Raw genomic sequence first — 23,298 nt, 5'->3', positions numbered from 1 at the left:
GTAAACCTTATGTCCAAGATTGGTATTAGTAATTGGGAGTTCAAAAGAGCAATTAGGGTAGAACCTGAGTATAATAGTGTAGGAAAAGATAAAAAAAAAATTGAGTTATCATCTTATTCAAATGAGATATAAGAGGAATAATTGATACAGAGGAATTGGGAAAATAGAATTAATAGTTCTGGAAACTTATTGTCATTGGGAATGGGATGAAGAAGGAAGGATTTGTTGTATGTGTTTGTGTGTGTGTATTTACATATATGTATAGTACATATTTATAGGTATAAAATCCTTTTAAATTCAGATAGAAATGAAAGGAGTTGATAGGGAAGGTATTGATTTAGAGAGTGAGGGAATAGGATAAGAAGTTATAAAGAAGAGTATGCAGATCAATGGGGAGGGAGGGTGTAGCAGGGTATGTAAGGGAGGAATTGTTCAAAGAGCAATAGAAGTAAAGTAGAGAAGTAGTGGGAGTTATTAGTTTCAAATGTTATAAAAATGAGAGATGTAAATCAAATACATAGAAATCTATGAATATGTATGTATATGTATCTATGAATGTGTATATGTGTAGAGGTATGTGTGTATGCATATATATATATATATATATAATGTTGGTATGTCTATGTAAGTTTGAATATAATTATATGTGTATATATATATATTTATATATACATATGGATGTAGACATCTAAACTTAATTGTAGGCTTCCAGGGGGAAGGGTAGTAAATAATGTACAGCAGAGTACAGAAGAAAACCTGCAAGGAAACAAATTAAAAATGGACAATTTTGAACAAAATGTATAATATTATATAGACTTCCTTGAAATGGAAAAATTGCTTTATATTATGAATCCTTTCATGTTTTGCTGTGCGCATGATAATTTTTTTCTTATTTTGTATTAAAGTTTTAAAAAATATAAAATATAGAATTGGCCAAATGGAAAAAAGATATAAAAGCTAACTGAAGAAAATAATTCCTTGACAATTAGAATTGGGCAAGTGGAAGTTAATGACTTTATGAGATATCAAGAATCAGTCAAATAAAATCAAAAAATGAAAAAATAGAAGCAAATGTGAAATATCTCACTGGAAAAACAACTAACCTGGAAAAAAATCCAGGAGAGAATTTAAGAACTATTGAATAGTAGAAAGCCATGATCAAATAAAGAGCCTGGACTACATCTTTCAAGAAAGAACCATAGGGTAAAATCATCATTGAATGAATCCATTAATTACTTCCTTCCTGAATGGGATCTCAAAGAGAAAACACCAAGGAATATTGTAGACAAATTTCAGAAATATTAGGTCAAGGAGAAAATATTGCAGGACATTCAGTGAAATAGCAAATATTCAAGCTTTTTCTGATAAAAAAAAAAAAAAACCTAGAGCTGAACAGCAAATTCGATCTTCAAATACAAGACTCAAATAAAAAGGTAAACAGGAAAGGGGAAAAATGTTATACAATAACATTAAATTGTTTATATCTTACACAGGAAGATGATATTTGTAAATCTTGAGAACTGTATCTCTGGTAGAAGGAATATACTTGGAGGATATGGGCACAAGCTGAATTTGATGTAATGATATAAAAATTAATTAAGGTATTAAGAAAAGGATTGTATTAGGAAAAGAAAAAGGAGGAGACAGAATAGGGTAAATTACATCGCAGGAAGTGGCACAAATAATGTATTAGAGGGAAAAAAAGGGAAGGGATGAGAGTTGGTTGAATCTTCCTCATTGGATTTGTCTCAAGAAGGAAATAACATAAGCACTCAGTGAGGTTTTAGAAATTTATATTACCCTAGAGGAAATTAAGAAAGGAAAGAGGGAAAATGGAAGGAGAAGATAAAAAGTAGGACACAAAAGTAGGTTAGAAAAAGGAGGGGAGGGGGCAGCTAGGTGGCACAGTGGATAGAGCACCGGAGTACCTGAGTTCAGATCTGGCATCACACACTTAATAATTACCTAGCTGTGTGGCCTTGGACAAAGCATTTAACCCCATTGCCTTGCAAAAACCTTAAAAAAAAATAGAGGGGATCTCTATCAGTTATGAAATGCCTGAAGAAATTGTGTTCTATAAATGGGAGGAAATGTAAGAGATCATGAGAAGGTGGATTTAGAAAAGCCTGGAAAGCACTGCAGGAACTGATGTGAGTTTGAGTGAAATGACAAGAATCAGGGTAACATTATTATGATGGACTTAAATCCTTTCAAGCTGTTCAGCGATGAGGACAATTCTAAAAGTCTTGTCTTGCAAATACCAACCACATCTAAATAAAAAACTGGAGTCTGAATGCAGATCATGAGTTTCTATTTTCAAACTATTTTTGCCCTGTAAAATTTGTTTTATGTTTCCCCCCCCCTTTAGTTCTTAATTCTTTCACAACATGACTGATATGCAAATATGTTAAATATGAGTGTACATGCATAACCTTTATCAGATTACTCACTCTTGGGGAAGTAGGAAAGGGCAGGGGAAGATAGATAAATGTGGAACTCAAAAATCTTTTTTTTTGGGGGGGGGGGCTCAAACTCACAAAAAGATGAATATTCCAAACTATCTTTGCATGTAATTGGAAAAAATAGAGTAAAATAACATTAAAAAACAAATTAGCTTCCCTGCTTTAAAAAGTAAAATAATTTTAAAAGATTCTTGGATGGTTTGCTCTCATTATCAAATTGTTCCTCCATGCAGTTACTAGAAATCATCCTATACTTCTTTTTTGTTGGGTAGCTTTTTCCTCATCCAAACATTTCCAATATTTTCACTTTCTTCCTTGAGTCTAATTCATGAATTTATCCATTTTTGTCTATTATCTTTCTCTTGGACTATATATTTGTTGGATATACTTGTGTCTCAATTGCCCCTTTTAGTTAATCTTTACCTTTTGAATTTTTACCATTTTACTGCCAGAGTCTTTTCATTGAAAAAGCAGTACTGTGGAAAGACTAGCATCAAGAGTCAGAAGGCTGATTTTTTTTTCCTAGTTTCAGATACATATGTGACTATGGCAAATAATTTTAAACCCTCTCCCCCCCCATCTCATCTGTAGAAAAAAGAGAAAATTATAAGTGTTTTGTTCTATTTTATGCAGTTATCATGAGTTTCTTTTTTCAGATTTTATCATATATTTGTACTACTCACAATGTAGATATTAGTTCTGCATTAGTTTCACTAATCACAGTTATAGTTAGAGTGCTTAATAATTTATTCTTTTGAATTTTAATTACAATCACATTAAATTTAGTTTCAAGTTATTCAAATTATTTCTTAAAATAACTATTTAATCCTAATTACTTGTCTAATTAAATGATGAAATTCTCTTTTTATTTATATCTGTTCTTGTAATATTGGACAGTTGTTTTCCTGGAATTAAATTTTAGGATTTTACTTTTATTAGAGTAATGTTATCTAAACATGTATAGGATTGATGCTAAAAGTTTTCCTTTTTATATCTGCCTTAATAATGTTGAACAAATGATCTAGGATATTTTTTGAGGTTTTTCTCTTTTAAAGATGTTCTCTGACCCTTTTTACAGATTGATGACATTGATCTAATCAGCGCTAACATGGAGAATTCCTTAGCTTCTATTGGAGGATTTTGCTGTGGTAGATCTTTTGTAATTGATCACCAGGTATGATTGACATTGTTTGCCTGAAAATTTAAGTTGGCTGCAGAGTTCTTATTTTCTAATTATTCTTGAAATCATGTTGCTAAGAATGAATTGGTGAAGAAGAATGATAATAGAAATATAGAATCATTTTCCACTTCATTAAGGACTGAGTTACATAATTCTTAGACTAGAATAGGAATAGGAACAGAAGAAAAGAATAGCAATAGGAACAGAAGAAAAGAAATTTCAGAGTCAAACTCACTAAAGGATTCTTGATTTAGAGGTTGAAAAGGATCTTAAACATCATCTGCCTTCTACAATTTACAAATGAGACAACTAAATCTTACAGGTGAATAACCAAAGTGGGATTAAACCCAACTTCTCTTATACCAAATCTAGATTCTTTTTAGTATACCTCATTGCTCTCCGTATTTGTAAGAATTTAAAGTCTATTCTACTGGCTTATCTTGTTATTGAAGATTATGGCAGCAGATTGGATTTGGATATGGTCCTAGCTATAGAATATGTCTTATTGTTGGAGGACCAGTTTAGCAAAGTATAGAGAGTCTTATCACCATTATCATTTCTTTGACCATGTAATGAAGAAAAATACAGTCTTGTGTAGTAGTCCCTTTCTGCTTCTAAAATGGTGACATGACTGTTTAATAATGTATAAATATTAATTTAATCATTAGATAACAAAAATATGTTTATGGTGAAAATATTGAGTCATCTGTTAATGAAACCAAAAGATAAAATGAAGTTGTAACTAAAAGAAATAATGTCTTTCTCTATAAAGACAAAAAAAGGAGTAGGCAAAAAATATTTTAATAGATCCAAAGTCAGCAGTAAACATTATTTTGTAGAAAGGATATTAGTTACCAAATCTTCTATTTCAGTGCTCATGATAAACATTTACAAAAAAGAATAATGAAAAATAATTATAGCTTATGTGTCAACATAATAGTTTGGAAGTACCTACCTACCTATGTGGGAGTCCTTTCATTAATCATCTGTCTGTATAGTTAGAACATTGCCTTGTTACAGCAAATGTAAAAATAAATACCAAGTTGGAAAAAATAAGAATATGACTTGCATTTGAGGCTACTTACCTCTAATCTGTTGAAAAAAACAAGTTGATGCTGAAAATGAATAAAATGATAGTCATAGTTCCTAAGGAAATTTAGCTTTTATAAATCATTTGCCACAAAAGGAAGACCAAAAACAATTCAAAAATTGCTTCAGTCAATAAATAGTTGTTTTCCTTGCTAAATAGACAGCAATAAAGGGTAATATTTTCACCTCTATTGAAATTATTTAATTTTTCCACTTTCATGAAAAAGGTAGTATTTAGCATTCATCCATTAGAAAGTTTGTGAGTTCCATATTTTTCTACCACCCTCCCTTCCTTACCCCTTCCCTGAGGAACAATCAGATAAAAAATGTACATGTACAATTGCGATTAACATAATCCCATATTAGTCATGTTGTGAGAGGAGTTAGAATTAAGGGGAAAAAACCATGACAAGAAGGGAAAAATAATAGAAGTTTTTAAAAAAGTGACCATAGAATGTTTTGCTGTGCATTCAGAATCCATAGTTTATTCTCTGGATGTAGACAACTTTTTCCTTATCAAATCTCTCAGGATTGTCCTTGATCATTGAACTGTTGAGAGGAGTTGCATTCATCATAGTTGATCATCTCACAATGTTATATAGTTAATGTCCCAATATTCTCTTGGTCCTGCTTACTTCACTCAGCATGTCTTTCCATGCTTCTCAAAATCTAGCTGCTAATGATTTCTTAGGGAATAATAATACTCCATAGCATTCATATACCTTAACTTGTTAAGCCATTTCCCAATTGATAGGTATCCCCTCAATTTCCAATTCTTTGCCATGGGAAAATAAAAGCTGCTATAAATATTTTTGAACACGTGAGACTTCCTGTTTTTTGTGATGTCTTAGGGATATAACCTTAGTAAAGATACTGCTGTGTCAATTTTGTTGTCCTTTGGGCATAATTCCAAATTGTTCTTCAGAATGACTGGATCAGAAAGGAAATATTCTATTCTATATTATAATTTCATTAATAAAATCTGACAGAAGAGGAAATAGACATTATGAGCAGTACTGCATCATAAAATATTAAGAAACAATAAAGGAAATCAAAAAATTTTTAAAGTCTTGGTGAGACAATCCAGATAAGCCAGATAATTCCAAAGTATGAAATTGCAAAGAAGATAATATATTTTTTAAAATAGAAAAGATTCCTATAAAAATTATTTTTCTCCATCAATGACAGAGAAATTAGTAAATTAGGACTTCAGCATCACATGAGCACATAGCTAGACCAGAAAAAAAAAAGCATATTCTTTGTGTATCTGTATTGGAGGCCACAATTTTGAAGTAATTGAGCAATTAAATTTCAAGGTATCTTTCTGAAAGGGTAATACCAAAAGCTTGGGTAAAAATCATTGGACATTATTACTATTGAAAAAATGTATTAAAATTATTAATAAGTGCAAATTATAGTTTATTTTCCAAATCTACCAAATTGTTATGAGACTATTCTACTTCAAGTCCTCCTTGATGAAGATTTGAAAGAGAATAGGAAGATTTTTGCAAAAAATATTCTATAAAATATTACATCTTTACAGTCATACAGTTGCCTAAAGGGTACCAAGAACACAAAGTTTTATTTTCTATATTTACTATAAAAAATTGCAGCAAGAACTTCCAGGAAACATTCCCCTCCCCCCAAAAAATTAATATCAATATTTTTCTAATAATTCTGAATGGTTGCAAGTCATGGAATATCATACTTCATAATGAATTATTAAAGTCTTCAAGGCACCCCCATCACTAGTTATCTATTGGACATTTCCAGTCATATTTTCCATAAGCATTTCAAATTTAGCACATACAAAACTGAACTCATAATTTCTCCAAAACCTACTTGCCTATTTCTGTGGCGAGTACTCCATCCAATTACCCAAATTTACACCTCATTATCATACTTAACTCCTCACAATCTCTTATTCCGCATATCTTTTTTGCTGCCAAAACTTGTCATTTCCACCTCGACAATATCTTTTACATCTATTATTTTTCTCTCTTCTCACATGCCTATTACCCTAGTTTAGTGCCTTATTTCCTCTTAGGCTTAGTCAGGCCCCACTAGGGCCTAGACTATTGTGGTAGCTTCCTAATTGATCTCCTTGCCTCATATCTCTTCTCTGTTACTTTAATACAGCTATAAAAATCTCTTAAACTTACTATTAACACCCCCACCCCCTATGCACACACACATCAACAGCTTAGCATCAACTGCTAATCTCAGCTAAATAAAATTCTTTAAAAAGTGCTTTTGTGGGGCAGCCAGGTAGTGTAGTGGATAGAACACTGGCCCTGGAGTCAGGAGTACCTGAGTTCACATCCAGCCTCAGACACTTAATAATTGTCTGGCTGTGTGACCTTGGGCAAGTCATTTAACCCCATTGCCTTAAATTTAAAAAAAAGGTTAAAAAAGTGCTTTTGATTCAGTAGAGCAAAATGCTGCTTTAAAGGTTCTCCTCCAACAAGCTGTTCCTTTTCAGAATTCCCCAAAAGACTTAATACTTTCAAGATCATTAATATTAAACAAGGTAAAAAGCAAGTGGTGGATATACTCTCACTAAAAGTGTTCAACACTATCTTGGAAGAAATACATTCCCTGGAACATTATGGAACCTCTTGAATGAAATCTATAAATAGTCAAAAGAATTTAGTCTCATTCTATATACAATAAAAACGCACAGCATTTGGATTATAGCACAAATTATATAGACAACATATAGAACATATAGATCAAATTCATCAGATTTGTTAGATTTGTTAGATAGGTAGAACCTCTATCTATATATCTTGGACAAATGCCCCATATGGACAAAGATTTACTAAGTAAAAGTGAATTAAAACTAGACTTTAAAAGGTCTTGAAAACTTGAGAAAGTGCCTCTTTTTAATTCCTAGTGTCTGGCATTCTTGGTTTACAGTAACTCTTCAGTTGAATTCTTTAGAATAAACAGATTTAAAGTAAAATAAGAGGAATATTTCTATCTATATACTAACATAATATATACTAACATAACTCTAGTAGGAATTAATAAATATGAGAAAAATCCTTAAAAAGAGAAAGAAAGAGAACTTTAAAAGACTCTCCCTACTCCCCAATGTTTTTCTCTGTGTTGTTAAGTTTTGAGTATCAGATGCCCACAAATTTCAAAAAACTTTAGATCAACCTTGATGACTCTTTGAACTGAAGTAAGTTAAACTGATGTTCTATAACCAGTTCAACCTCATAAGTAATTTTTTCTTTACTGTGATCTTAGGCATTTTCCATTCTTTCTTCTCATCTAAGCATTAAAAATCATACTGACTTTAGCTCTAAATTTCTGCAAGTCTATTTTTCACATGTTTTGTTATACTCTGAGGCAACTCTGTAGAGTTTTGAGTATTTAGTTTTACAAAGGTCATTGATAGAGGAATAACCAGAATAGGTATGTGGGAGGGGAAGAACTTAAAACTGTTTCTTGGGGTTTGTTTGAAAGAACTAGAAATGTATAACATGGAGAAGAGAAGACTTACGGAGAGTGAAGGTCTTTGGTGGTGTGGTTTGTAGTGGAAAGATTATTGGATTTTAAGTTAGAAGGGAGCTGGGTGAGAATCTCATGTTTTCAGTCTGCTAACTTTATTTTCATATATAAGTCATTCATGAAATCTTAATTTGTTTCGTCATATTTGATGAATGATAATAGTAACTGTATTATACAGCATGAGAGACACTGGCACAGGACCACCAGCATGTTGTCCCATCATCAGAGAGGGTGTTGTATTCTCTGAGTACAGTGCCTGTTCCCTAAGCATAGTATAAATCACAGCTGTTTAGAAAGAGGACCAATGAATAGAGGACAATGGGATTATGGCTGGGTTTTAAGATTGAATAAAGTGGTGGTGAGAAGAATTTGTTTCTTACTCTTGGTTTTATTTCTTCACAGCGACTTTCTGGTCAAGGATATTGTTTTTCAGCCTCTCTACCTCCCTTATTAGCTGCAGCTGCTATTGAGGCCCTCAACATCATGGAAGAGAATCCAGGTATTTGTTTATTCTGGAAGATTTTAGTAAAAAAAAATCATAGTTCTTTGACATCAAATTATTGGTTTGATTTCTTTTAGAATTACCTAGAGGAAACATCAGCTATATTTTTGCGTGAATTTTTGGTTTCATATCCCAAACCTTTTCACAATGTGATTAAAATGCATCCCATGGAAAAAATTCTCTGTTAGAGAAATACTGCCTTTCACGGATTTATGGTAGTATTTCTTTCTCACTTTTGATCCTATTTCTTGATTTTCATAAAGAAAAGAGAGAGAGAGAAAAATAAATAAATGGAATTGTTCCTCTAATTTTTCCCCCTTCACTCTCTGAGTAATAAATATCAAATTAGTTTTTAGTGTACTGAAAAAGTCATAGTGTTTCTAAAGGGATCTGAGCATCTTATATCTATCTTTCTTATAAGAAGACTCAGCATTGATAGAATCTATCAAAATAGGTGGTGTTTTCATCTCATTTATAGAATAGTGGATAAAGAACCTTTAAAAAAAAAGACTATCTGGGCCCTTACTGGCTATGTGAACCAGGCAAATTGCTTAATCCTTCACTTCTGCAGACAACTTTCTGACACTGTTAGTTACAGAGAAGATGCTAACCTGTATTGGTGGAATGAATTTCCTTACCTCAGAGGTCCTTGTCCCAATGAATTTTAAAGTTTCATTCTGAGCCTAATTCCTTATTTACAGATCTGAGCTTTTTTAATCAGCAAATTATCATCTCTTCTCCCATTTTTGTATTTATCTATATCCTTAACAATTTCTGGGCAGGATTTTAGAATCCTAATATATTGAATTTTGTAGACTTTTTTTTAAAAACTTCCATTTTATTTGATATTAGAATAAATTTACTTTCATTTCCTGAAGACTTCCTGATGAAATTCCTCCAAGTGAAGTAGTTTTTCCTGCTCTTTATGAACAATTTTCTATTCCCAGGAAACTTAAAATATATTTCAGAGAATGACTTTTCTATAAACTTTTTAATGCTTTCACTGAATGAGTTTATTTTTCTTTTTACCAGAAATTATTCATTACAATTAGTCAATTTTCCAGAAATTAGTTATGAAATAATAAGTGATTTATCAGGAAATTAGCTAAGACTATTAACTATCATGATTCTCTTCTTTAAAAAATGCACAAATAAAATTGTAAAAAGTGTTTCTTATCTGCTGCTTCTCATCCTAAACTTTCAATATTCAGGGAAATAGAAAAATTGTATGTTTGTGTGTATATTACTTAAACATCACTTGATTTTTTTTTATATTTCCTTAGCAAATACTAAAATTTAATTTTACTTAAGCATATATTCTTAGAAAGAGAATCTAAAAATTACCTTCATTCCTACTTCTTAGCCTGATTAAGGTTCTTTAGAGTCCAGGAATAGTGCTTGCAAAGCTAAACATTTATTCCTGAACCTCTTATCTAGGTTCACTGGTAATTCCAGCAAAACCAAGCCCTGCCTTTAAACTTCAAATTCTGTTCAAAGTTTGTATATCTAAATGAGAAGAAGATGGATCTTTATTTTCAGTAACATATCAATAATTGTTATTGTTTCCTAAATGCAATTCATTTGTTGTATTTAGTGCTTTTCTGGTCCTTAATCTGCTTTTCTTATAAGTCTTCAATTAAATGATTATCAATATCTATGTATATGTATGAATATACATATTGTAGCCTTCTTGAGGGGTAAGGGAGGGGAGAGAATAATGTAAAAAGTGCATAGCAGAGAACAAAAGAAAAGTATGGGAAATAAAGAAAAGAAAACAATCTCCCAGCTTTATAAAGATTTTCTTGAAATGGGAATTTATTGCTTTATATTGAATCCTCTCTTATGTTCTGCTGTATATATAGCAATACTTTTTTTCTTATTTTGTTTTTAAGTTTAATATAAAAACAAATGACACTTTAAAAAACAATCTTCAGTTAATCTCAGAAAGTAGTGTTTTTGAGCATTCTTTTTAGGTTTATAATGATCCAAATAAAATAACAGGGTTTTTCTTTGCTTCATTAGATATTTTTCAGATGTTGAGGAAGAAGTGCAAACAAATTCATAAAGCCTTACAAGGGTAAGTTTAATATATAGATCATATGTAAAGTTCATTAGAAAGATCAGAGTTCTAGTTGTTTTCTGTTTTTAGCATTGTTTTTAATTATTCTAATTTCTAAACAAGGTTGTAAAATAATGTCACTGTGCCCTAAAACTATGTGTAATTTTTGTTTGTAAAAAGCCAGTAAGTATACATGAATTTCAAAAGTAATATTTCAAATGTTTGAAAAAAAGTTTTCATTTTGATTTAGCCATACTTAGACTATTCATTCTTCATACTAAATTGAAAGAAAAATCTCAAATTTTTAATGTCCGTGCCATTAAGTAAATAAATGTGACACATTTAAAGTCCTCACCTGTTCACATTAGAATTTTTAAGAATATTTTCAACTTTAGTACGTCAGTATGTGTCAAGGTTCAGTTGTGTATATAATAGTGTGGTGGACTCTATGAGGAAATTAAAAAACAAAACAAAACTGGGGGGGGGCAACTAGGTGACGCAGTGGATAGAGTACCGGCCCTGGAGTCAGGCGGACCTGAATTCAAATTCGGCCCTAGACAAATAATAATTAATTAGCTGTGTGACCTTGGGCAAGTCACTTAACCCCATTGCCTTGCAAAAAAACCCTTAAAGAAAACTAGGGGGGAAAAAACAACTAGAGATTTTTCCTAACCTTAAGAAAGTTATCTTAAGTTTGACTTTTTTCTTAAGTACTAAGGTTCATTGTATATTCACACATTTCTCATTGGTTTTACTCTTTTAAATCTTAATATTCTGTTCTTTTGAGATCTTAAATATATTACTATAAATCATAGAATACAGGTTACAGTGTATTGCTATTGATCTTTCAGCATTTTAATTTCTAGTGCTGATTTTCGTTTTAATAACATTGCACATTTTGAGCTATTAGAACAGATTTCAAAAATTTAACTATCAAAACTAAATCCTCTTCCTCCTTTATTTTAAATGTTTAGAAGTCTAAAACCCTCTACTGGAGTGTTTCATTCATCTGTCTATCCAATAAGTATCTGTAATATGCCTAGTATGTACTTACCATTATTAAGTACAAGGAAGATATAAAGTATTATTATTTCTTATTTATTTGTATTAACGTAGGCATACTTCTGGTAACTCAATATATAAATGTCTTGTTGGCTTCTGTTAAGTAAATGTATGTTTTTCAAATGGTTGGTTTTTGTCCTTCATTGTCAAAGAAGACCAAAGAAGACAGGGATCATGTTCCTGTCATTAATCAACAAGGATCCATCAGCACTGAGTAGTTGAGACTCACCATATGTCTTTGATCCATCAGTAGCCTTCAGGGCATCATAAAAACATTTTGATTTGTTACTTTCTACATAAAATTGTATTTCATCTTATTGAACCAAGAGCCCTGTATTTCTCTAAGCTCTGCTTGTACTTTAGTTTTGATGGAATGCCTTCTTAGAAATGGATGAACTATCTTGCTGGTAAACCCTGGGAAATTCTCATTTTTTCATCTAGTAGCTTCTGTATTTCCCCATCATTTTCATCAAACCAGTGTTTGAAAGTATTCTGGCTCATATCTCTGAAAGCTGCCCACTCTTTTTTCTGTTCAGAGATACACTCTAATCTCTTGACATTAATTCTTCTAGTATTCATTTTTTCTTGGGGCAGTCTTTTGGTTGAATGTGAATATTTAGCTTAGAGAGGTGAGTCTGTAATCAGTCCAGCATTCTGCACCACACATTGCCTCTTTCATTCTGACATCCTATCTGTCTCTTCTCCTTACAACCACATAGTCTAATAGATGTCAATGTTCGCTACAAGGGTTCATCCAGGAAGTTTTATTGCACAACTTTTCAGTAGTAGTTGACCATTGCTATTGCTGTTTCCTGCTGCCATGTCTGGTAATCTGAGCTAAATGAAATTTATAATACCAAAAATGTAAGCTTCTTTTTGAAGTAGGAGGGTAATGAAAAAGAGGTGACAAATGCCAGACTGACTTCCACACATATACTGTTAAGCCACTTCATCATAATGTAATGCCTCTTTCTTTACAATAAGAGACAATGCTTTACAAAGTGCTTTCTACTAATACAGGGAAAGGTGACTCACAGATATTCACTTCACTGTAGCCAAATCTCTACCAAAATTTGATTTTGTTCTAGTCAGTCAATCAAAAACAAACTTCTACTGTGTGCCAGGTGATAAGGCTAAACTCTAAGCTTAAAAAGAAAGGTAAAAGATAGTCCCTGCCCTGAAGGATCTTCAAATCTGGGGGAAGATTGCACTAAAGGAAACTGTAGGAGGAGAAAGGAGGGAACATATTCCCTGTTAGGCCATTACAGAGAGATCCAGACAAGTGCAGCTGGTTAGGAAATTGATAAGAAAGGTCTTGTTCCAACCTTCAGGTCTTATTCCAACCTCCCAGCCTTGGAGAACAGGATTGTGTATTGCAAGATTTTGTGTTTCACTTTACAAAAGTGGAACATGCCTGGTTAGGTCATGGAAGTCCCCATCCTTGTCTTGTTATTGCCAAATATATCTGTAGAAAAGGCCTTGAATAGAAGTGCCAGTGAAAAGAGAAGCACAATTGTATATCACAGCTGGTCCCATGGAATTAAGACTAAAAATAATTAAAGTTATTATAGGTATGACTAAATAAATACTAAAATTCTCTGTATGATTAATGTTTCATAAAAAAGTTTTTGTTATTGTTAACCATATGCATACTATCTGAAATATAAATGTAACAAAATTGATAATGAGATATTCTTTATAATGGATTTTTTAAAATTTATTTTTATTAAAGATATTATTTGAGTTTTACATTTTCCCCCCCCAATCTTGCTTCCCTCCCCCCTTCCCCCACAGAAAGTACTCTGTCAGTCTTTACTTTGTTTCCATGTTGTACCTTGTTCCAAATTGGGTGTGATGAGAGAGAAATCATATCCTTAAAGAGAAGACAAGTCTTAGGAGGTAACAAGATCAGACAATAAGCTATCTGTTATTTTTTTCTAAGTTAAAGGGAATAGTCCTTGCACTTTGTTCAAACCCCACAGCTCCTTATCTGGATACAGATGGTATTCTCCTTTGCAGACAGCCTAAAATTGTTCCCGATTGTTGCACTAAAGAAATGAGCAAGTCCTTCAAGGTTGAACATCACTCCCATGTTGCTGTTAGGGTGTACAGTGTTTTTCTGGTTCTGCTCATCTCACTCAGCATCAGTTCATGCAAATCCCTCCAGGTTTCCCTGAAATCCCGTCCCTCCTGGTTTCTAATAGAACAGTAGTATTCTATGACATACATATACCATAGTTTGCTAAGCCATTCCCCAACTGAAGGATATTTACTGGATTTCCACCACAAACAGGGCTGCTATAAATATTTTTGTACAAGTAATGTTTTTACCCTTTTTTCCTCATCTCTTCAGGGTATAGACCCAGTAGTGGTATTGCTGGGTCAAAGGGTATGCACATTTTTGTTGCTCTTTGGGCATAGTTCTAAATAGCTCTCCAGAAGGGTTAGATGAGTTCACAGCTCCACCAACAGTACAGTAGTGTCCCAGATTTCCCACATCCCTTCCAACAATGATCATTATCCTTCCTGGTCATATTGGCCAATCTGAGAGGTGTGAGATGGTACCTCAGAGAAGCTTTAATTTTCATTTCTCTAATAATTAATGATTTAGAGCATTTTTTCATATGGCTATGGATTACTTTGATCTCCTCATCTGTAAATTGCCTTTGCATAGCCTTTGACCATTTGTCAATTGGGGAATGGCTTTTTGTTTTAAAAATATGATTCAGTTGTCTCTATATTTTAGAAATGAGTCCTTTGTCAGAATCATTAGTTGTAAAGATTGTTTCTCAATTACTACATTTCTTTTGATCTTGGTTACATTGGTTTTATCTGCACAAAAGTTTTTTCATTTAATTTAATCGAAATCATCTAATTGGTTTTTGGTGATGTTCTCCAACTCTTCCTTAGTCATAAACTGTTCCCCTTTCCATAGATCTGACAGGTAGACTAGTCCTTGTTCTTCTAATTTGCTTATAGTATTTTTTTTTATGTCTATGTCCTGTAACCATTTGGATCTTATCTTGGTAAAGGGTGTGAGGTGTTGGTCTAATCTAAGTTTCTTCCTTACTAACTTCCAATTTTCCCCAGCAATTTTTATCAAAGAGGTAGTTTTTATCCGAATGGCCAGACTCTTTAGGTTTATCAAGCATCAGATTACTATAATCATCTCCTGCTTTTACACCTAGTATATTCCACTGGTCCACCACTCTATTTCTTAGCCAATACCAAACAGTTTTGATGACTGATGCTTTATAATATAATTTTAGATCGGGTAGGGCTAAGCCAGCTTCTTTTGCACTTTTTTCATTAAGCTCCTGGCAATTTTTGACTTTTTATTTCTCCATATGAATTTACTTACAATTTTTTCTAACTCATTAAAGTAATTTTTTGGAATTTTGATTGGTACGGCACTAAACAGATAGTTTAGTTTTGGTAGAATTGTCATTTTATTATATTAGTTATACCTATCCATCAGCAGTTGATATTTGCCCAGTTATTTAAATCTAATTTAATTTGTGTGAGAAGTGTTTTATAATTGTTTTCAAAAAGATTCTGAGTCTGTCTTGGCAAATAGACTCCCAAATATTTTACACTGTCTGAGGTTACTTTGAATGGGATTTCTCTTTCTAGCTCTTCCTACTGTTTCTTGCTAGACATATATAGAAAAGTTGAGGATTTATGAGGGTTTATTTTATAACCTGCAACTTTGCTAAAATTGCTAATTGTTTCCAGTAGTTTTTTAGATGTTTTCTTGGGATTCTCTAGGTAGACCATCATGTCATCTACAAAGTGTGAGAGTTTTGTCTCTTCCTTCCCAATTCTAATTCCTTTAATTTCTTTTTCTTCTCTAATTGCTGATGCTAACATTTCTAATACAATATTGAATAGTAGTGGTGATAATGGCCATCCTTGTTTGACCCCTGATCTTATTGAGAATGCCTCTCCCCTCTCCCCATTGAGTATAATGCTTGTTGATGGTTTCAGATAGATACTAATTATTTTAAGGAACAGTCCATTTATTCCTACAATTTCTAGTGTTTTTAATAGGAATGGATGCTGTATTTTGTCAAAAGCTTTTTCAGCATCTATTGATATGATCATATGATTTCTGATAGGTTTGTTGTTGATATAATTGAGTATACTAACAGTTTTCCTAATATTGAACCAACCCTGCATTCCTGGAGTAAATCCTACTTGATCATAATGTATTATCCTAGTGATGACTTTTGTTGTAATCGTTTTGCTAAGGTTTTATTTACGATTTTTGCATCTATATTCATCAGGGAGATAGGTCTATAAGTTTCTTTCTCTGTTTTAACTCTTCCTGGTTTAGGTAACAGTACCATATTGGTTTCATAGAAAGAGTTAGGCAGAGTTCCATCTTTCCCTATTTTTCCAAAGAGTTTATATAGGATTGGAACCAATTGTTCCTTATATGTTTGGTAGAATTCACTTGTGAATCCATCAGGCCCTGGAGATTTTTTTTTAGGGAGTTCAGTAATGCCTTGTTGAATTTCTTTTTCTGAGATAGGGTTGTTTATGTATTTAATCTCTTCTTCATTTTACCTGGGCTTTTTACATTTTTGTAAATATTCATCCATTTCACTTACATTATCAAATTTATTGGCATAGAGTTGGGCAAAATAATTTCAAATTATTACTTTAATTTCCACCTCATTGGTGGTGAGTTCACCTTTTCTATTTATGATACTAGCACTTTGGTTTTCTTCTTTCTTTTTTTTAATCAAATTGACCAGAGGTTTATCAAATTTTTTTGGTTTTTTCATAATACCAACTTTTGGTTTTATTTATTAATTCGATAGGGCTTTTTACTTTCAATTTTATTAATTTCTCCTTTAATTTTTAGGATTTCTAATTTGGTACTTAATTGGGGATTTTTGATTTGTTCTTTCTCTCATTTTTTTAGTTGCATACCTACTTCATTGATTTCTTCTTTCTCCAATTTATTCATATAAGCCTTTAGAGCTATAATATGTCCCCTGAGAGTTGCTTTGAATGAATCCCATAGGTTTTGGTATGTTGTTTCACTATTATCATTATCTAGGATAAAATGGTTAATTCTTTCTATAATTTGTTTTTTGGTCCGCTCATTTTTCAAAATGATGTTATTCAGTTTCTAATTTGTTCTGGGTCTATATCTCCTTGGCCTAGTATTGCATATGACTTTTATTGCATTGTGATCTGAGAAAGATGTATTCACTATTTCTGCCTTTCTGCAGTTGATCATTAGATTTTTATGGTCAGGTACATGGTCAGTTTTTGTATAAGTTCCATGTACTGCAGAGAAAAAGGTATATTCCTTTCTATCCCCATTCAGTTTCCTCCATAAATCTACCATATCTAATTTTTCTAACAATCTATTTACCTCCCTAATTTCTTTCTTGTTTGTTTTATGATTTGCTTTATCTAGATCTGATAGTGGGAGGTTGAGGTCTCCCACTAGTAAAGTTTTGCTGTCTATGTCTTCCTGTAATTCTTTCAGCTTCTCCTCTAAGAATTTGGGTGCTGTCCCACTGGGTGCATATATATTCAATATTGAAATCACTTTATTGTCTATGGTACCTTTTAGGAGGATAAAGTTTCCTTCCTTATCTCTTTCAAGGATATCTATTTTTGCTGCTGCTTTGTCTGAGATAAGGATTGCTACCCCTGTTTGTTTTTACTTCAGCTGAAGCAAAATATATTTTGCTCTTACCTTTTACCTTTACTCTATATGTATTTCTCTGCTTCAAATGAATTTCTTGTAAGCAGCATATTGTAGGATTCTGGTTTTTAATCCACTCTGCTATTTGCTTACGTTTTAAGGGAGAGTTCATCCCATTCACATTCAAGGTTATGATTACTAATTCTTTTTGATTTTGTTTAATTGACTCTTGCTGTCTCATGGAGTCATTACTTTCTGTAGACTCCATTATTTTTTGGGGGGAGGAGTTTTCTTCATTAACCTTTTGCAACTACTTTTCCAATTGGTCAATTCTACTTTGGAAAGAGCTTTCCATTTGACCAATTGAGGTTTTGAGAGAATTAATTTCTTTTTGCTTTTGCTCATTTGAGGATCTGAGAGAATTATTCTCATTTTGTAATTGTCCAATTGATGATCTGAGAGATTTATTCTCCTTTTGTGTTTGTCCAATTGTACTTTCTAAGGTTTTGTTTTCTTGTTGCACGGTATTGTCTCTCCCAAATTTTTTTTTTTTTTTTTAGTATTTTGCAAGGCAACCAGGGTTAAGTGGCTTGCCCAAAGCCACACAGCTAGGTAATTATTAAGTGTCTGAGACCAGATTTGAACCCAGGTACTCCTGACTCCAAGGCCGGTACTTTATCCACTACGCCACCTAGCCGCCCTCTCCCAAATTTTTAAGCTCCTTCCTTATTTCTTCAAGGAAGTCTTTCTGTGCTGGAGACCAGATTGTATTCTCCTCAGATGTTCCAGGTCCCTCTTGGTTGGGGTCTTTCCCTTCCAGAAATTTTTCTATGGATCCACCCTTCTGCTGACCCTTCTTCATTATGCTAAGACCTTGAAATGGGGGGGGGGGGGCTGGTTCACCTGGGCTTGGGATCGCTAAAGGCTTTACTGAGTGCAGTTTCCCTGGATGGCCAGTAGGAGGTGCTGGTTGCCCTCTCTGGAGTGTCTGTGACCTTGGTTGAGGCCTTCTCCCTTTGCCTGAAGGGAGGAGTTGTTGGTATTGAAGTCTTTTGCCTTCAATCAGAGGTGGGTTCTACCCTGGCCTGAGGTCATTCCTCAGTTGGGCTGGTTCTTTGGCTCACACACCTGTTCCTGAGGCAGAAGTAGTTTGCCTTTGTTTGGGAGGAGGCCTCAGTGCAATGGAGGCATGCCCTCAGAGTTTCTCAGAATTGAGGAGCCCAGGGATGGTGTCTGCAGCTCTCCTGCACCAGACCTCTCCCCCCACCCCCTTCCTCAAGCTCCAGGGGGACAGCACCAACACCAGCGCCTCTGCTTCCCCGCGGACCCAAGTCACTTTCATTCAGCCCCACCGCTGATCCAGCAGGTCCGGATCTTGGGCCCTCAGACTCCTGGTTCCAATTCAGCTGTTAATCTGGCTGATCCAGGGCTGATCCTCCCTCTGAGCCCAGACTCACTGCCCAAATTCCGCCAAAGCTGCTGCGGGAGACAAACCCTGAGGTAGATGTTCTTTCTCCTGGCTTTTCTTTCTGGGTTTTGTGGGTCAGATTTCTTTTAAGAGGTTTGTTTCATGTGATAGATGGGGAAGAGATCAGGAGACTTTAGGACTGTGCCTGTCTTCTCTCCGGCCATCTTGGCCGGAAGTCTTTATAATGGATTTAAAAGAATGTATGAGTGAGACTAGAATAAATTAAACCTAATGCTAGAGCAGAGGTTCTTAACCTTTTTTTGATTCATGAACGCCTTCTGACAAAGTCTGTTTAACTGTTATTGAAGGAAAGGCTAGTTTATAGAATTTAGTTAGTGGAAAACAAAGATGTAATTTTTTTCTCATTAAAAATCATTGTTCCCTGAAATGTGTTGACAAAGGTATGAGTCCTAAATTAAGAGATATGAGTTAAGAGACTATTTTGTTTTGCTTCTTAGTAAACCATAAAATATTATGTAAATCTGAATACTACTTTATTCACTGGCATAATATTACAATTGTGAGTCACCCTTTTCTGAATTAGTAGAAAGAAAAGGGTGACTCACAATTGTAATATTATGCCAGTGAATAAAGTAGTATTCAGATTTACATAATATTTTATGGTTTACTAAGAAGCAAAACAAAATAGTCTCTTAACTCATATCTCTTAATTTAGGACTCATACCTTTGTCAACACATTTCAGGGAACAATGATTTTTAATGAGAAAAAAATTACATCTTTGTTTTCACTAACTAAATTCTATAAACTAGCCTTTCCTTCAATAACAGTTAAACAGACTTTGTCAGAAGGCGTTCTGTCAACCTTTTGCTCAAAAATCATTTCTGTTTCCTTCCAATTACAATTCATGCTTCATAACCTGGCATTTAATACTCTCCTTGATAGACCCTAGCCTTTTTTTTTAACCTCTGCTTCAGTCACACTGTCCTATGTCCTGTTTCCCTCTTAGCAATACCTTTCTTCCCCTTTCTTTATTGTGCTGACATATTGCCTATACTTTAGATTCAGCTGAAATGCTTCCTGAAATTTTCCTTGATTTTTCCCGCTTTTATCTCCAGCTTCTCTTAAAATTTTATTCTGTTTATAACTTTTCTCACATTTTGACTTGCATTACCTTTATTTATACTCTAGTATTTGTTATAAGTTATATTAGTATATATTAGTAATATGGTTATCATAGTATATTAGTCATATTCAATTCAATTCAATAAATTCCTAGAGGTGAGAATCACAGAATTATAAAAAAGACATTAAGTAAACTGAAGAGAATACAGAAAAGTACAATCAGGATGATGAAAGACCATGATTTCATGCCATATGATAACTGTCATCAAATATTTGAAAGCCTTCCATGTGGAAAAAGAATCAGACTTAACTTTTGCACCAGCATGTTCTTTCTACAGAGAGATAGATTTGGACTTGTCATAAGGAAAAACTAACAATGAAAGCTAGCTAAAAGTGAAATGGATATCTTAAAGAGGTTGAGTGGTCTCAGAATCATAGAAAATAAAAATTGGAAGTACTCCAGAATCCATCTAGATCAAACCCACATCTGATCAAATATTCCTTCCCCACAACACACTCAAATAGTAATGTCACTTATTCCCCCTTCCTTGGGGTCTTCAGAGAAAGGCTTGAAGACTTTTTTTTTTAAGTTGTATGTGTAGGGGATTCTTGTACAGGGATTTATCTCTGAGATTCCTTCTGATACTCCATGGTAATGCTATCCAAAATACAGACGAACAGTGCAGTTTTATGTGGCCCACCTATGAGTTTTATTTTTCATGAGTGAAAAAAATAAAATAATAATTTGCATGGAATGCAGATTTTTAAATTCCATTTCTGATAATCTCATTGATATTAATTTTCTTTGGTGTTTTTAGGACAGAACATACCACATAGAAAATTTTCAGTTGATCTGTGGGATATATTCTGTCTGTACAGTGGAGTCTCATCAGTATGCACCTACTTCATACAATTATGTTGTCACTGTTGTTTTGCGTTTGCTTTTGCACTTTGTGCCTTCACATGTCATATTGATGACTCTCACTCCCCCACTTTCTGAGAAGTTATGAGGCAGTCTTTTATATCTAAGGACCTGGACCCCAGATGACTACTTCTGCTGAAAGTGGACTGAATTTTTTATTCTGGGTGTGGCCCTCAAATAATTATTTTATTTTAATGTGTCCCCAATGTGTCGTAAGGTTGAACAACCCTGTTCTGTGGAATGTACCTAGTAAGCACTCATGAAGAGGCAGTTTTTTGAATTGGAAAAAATACTGGGTTTAATTTCCATATATGATATTTACTAGCTTAATTATATAAGTGTGGTGAAACTATAGTCACTCTCAGTCTCATCTGTAAAATGAAGATAGTATTTTCATTATCTTCCTCCTAGTGTTATCATTAAAGTTTAATAAAAAATAAATATATAAATAAATCATACAGCATTTACAGAGCATGTGTCAGGTATAATGCTAAGTGCTTTATTAATACAAAGTCTGATTGTATTTTTTAAAACACTTTTCAGGTTAGTCTTTTATTTTTAGCCGAAAGAGTTAGTAGTAGAAATAATGTCTGTACTTTGGTACTTTGAAGAAAGGTTTGTAAAATGTTTGCATTAATCTACCAGATTACATTCTTTCTCCTAGGAATATAAGGATGTTATTGTTTCACCTTTGACATCAAAAGATGACAGATATTGGGCAGCCAAGTGGAGTGGACAGGTCAAATCCTTCCTTAACTACTTGATACTTTATTAGCTGTATGACCTTGGTCAAGAAACTTTACCCTATTACCACACAAAAACCAAAAAAAAAAAAAAGGTATCAGATAGATTACTTTGAGTACACTGATGTCTCCCTAGAAGGCAATTTTAAAATTCAGTTCCAAGAAGTTTTATTAATCATCTCTTATATGCCAGTATTAATACAAAGATAAAAATGAAGTAGTTACTGTCTTCGAAAGACCTGTTAGGAGAGATAGTGTACATATATATTAATAAATAAATACATGTATATAGCTACATATATATAGATATAGATATATATGTGTGTATGTCTATATATGAATATATAGGACAGTTTTCATATATACATATGTATTTATGTATGTGTAAGTATGTGTGTAAAAATTGTCCTAGACTTGAAAGGATCTTTGATTTTAAAGGAGAGGACAAAGATCAGTACTTTGTTGGGTTTCTTTTTGTTTTTTTAGGTTCTTGCAAGGCAAACGGGGTTAAGTGGCTTGCCCAAGGCCACACAGCTAGGTGATTATTAATTGTCTGAGACCGGATTTGAACCCAGGTACTCCTGACTCCAGGGCCAGTGCTTTATCTACTACGCCACCTAGCCACCCCAGTACTTTGTTGTTAACATTAGGAACATAACATGAAATGATCAGTCACTAATTGTTATTTTAGTCATAGCTTTGGGATCCATTTCTAACATTTTGCAGTTATGAATGAACCTTTACCTGAGATCACATAGCCACCTGGATTTTGCTTTATTCAGATATTCATTAGAGTCAGCATGGTATAATGAAAAGAATACTAGATTTGGAGGAAGGGGATACCAGTTTGAATCTTGGTACTTACTGTAATCTTAAGTTAAAATCACTTAACATTCCTCAGTTTCCTCATTTGTAAAATGAGATAGTTGACCTACATTATTTCTTAATGTTCTCGCAGCTCTAAATATATGATCTTAAGAATCTTAAGAGCTATCATTTTTCTGTCTCATTCAGGTTTCTCAAGTGTGCTACATAGCCTTTTGTTTGAAAGAAATAAAGAAAATTATGCTGACCTTATATTAAAAAGATAGGATTTTCTTCGGTTTGTTCAGATGGCTCATTGTTAGTTTAACTAGAATTGTGATTGTGCCTTCAGTTTAGTTAGAATTTGTCTTTCAGAATCTGTTATTTTCTAAGCGAAAAAACCCCCTTAAAAATGGAAATATGTTTATTTACAGATTACTTTTTTTCCAGCTTCATCCTCTCCTCCCTATTAGCCTTAAGTGATATGACTTATTCATGTGTTTCATATGTACCTGATACACAATAATTTTTGTTATATTAATATTTAATTATAGCAACTTGATTTGAAATCATGAAATAAATGTATACACACACACACACACACACACACACACATACACACATACACACACACACTCTCTCTCTCTCTCTCTCTCTATCTCTCTCTCTCTCTCTCTCTCTCTCTCTTTTTTCCCCTGAACTTTTATTTCATTGTTATAGGGAACAGTGAAGATCA

At 33.3% G+C, this 23,298-nt stretch overlaps 1 protein-coding gene across 4 annotated transcripts in view; it reads left to right on the top strand.

Moving 5' to 3' along the window:
• LOC141500978 (serine palmitoyltransferase 1) overlaps positions 1-23,298 on the top strand; it is a 524,715-nt gene that overhangs the window by 65,716 nt on the left and 435,701 nt on the right. For 2 of the 4 annotated variants that reach the window (XR_012472099.1, XM_074204601.1), the window contains exons 10-12: positions 3,541-3,636; positions 8,653-8,749; positions 10,775-10,829. The exons of 1 other annotated variant lie outside the window; for it this stretch is intronic. Coding sequence is in view for 1 of the 3 variants with exons in the window: in XM_074204601.1 (XP_074060702.1) it covers positions 3,541-3,636; positions 8,653-8,749; positions 10,775-10,829 (248 nt within the window). In the remaining 2 variants the exon portion in view is untranslated. Of the gene's footprint in view, positions 1-3,540; positions 3,637-8,652; positions 8,750-10,774; positions 10,830-23,298 lie in introns of those variants that run through there. One more of the 4 variants, XR_012472100.1, reaches the window with a different exon arrangement.

Source organism: Macrotis lagotis, chromosome X (assembly GCF_037893015.1).
Source record: "Macrotis lagotis isolate mMagLag1 chromosome X, bilby.v1.9.chrom.fasta, whole genome shotgun sequence".
NCBI classification, from domain to species: domain Eukaryota; kingdom Metazoa; phylum Chordata; class Mammalia; order Peramelemorphia; family Peramelidae; genus Macrotis; species Macrotis lagotis.
Note: the sequence above shows the minus strand (reverse complement) of the source record. Positions and strands in the feature narration are given on the sequence as shown.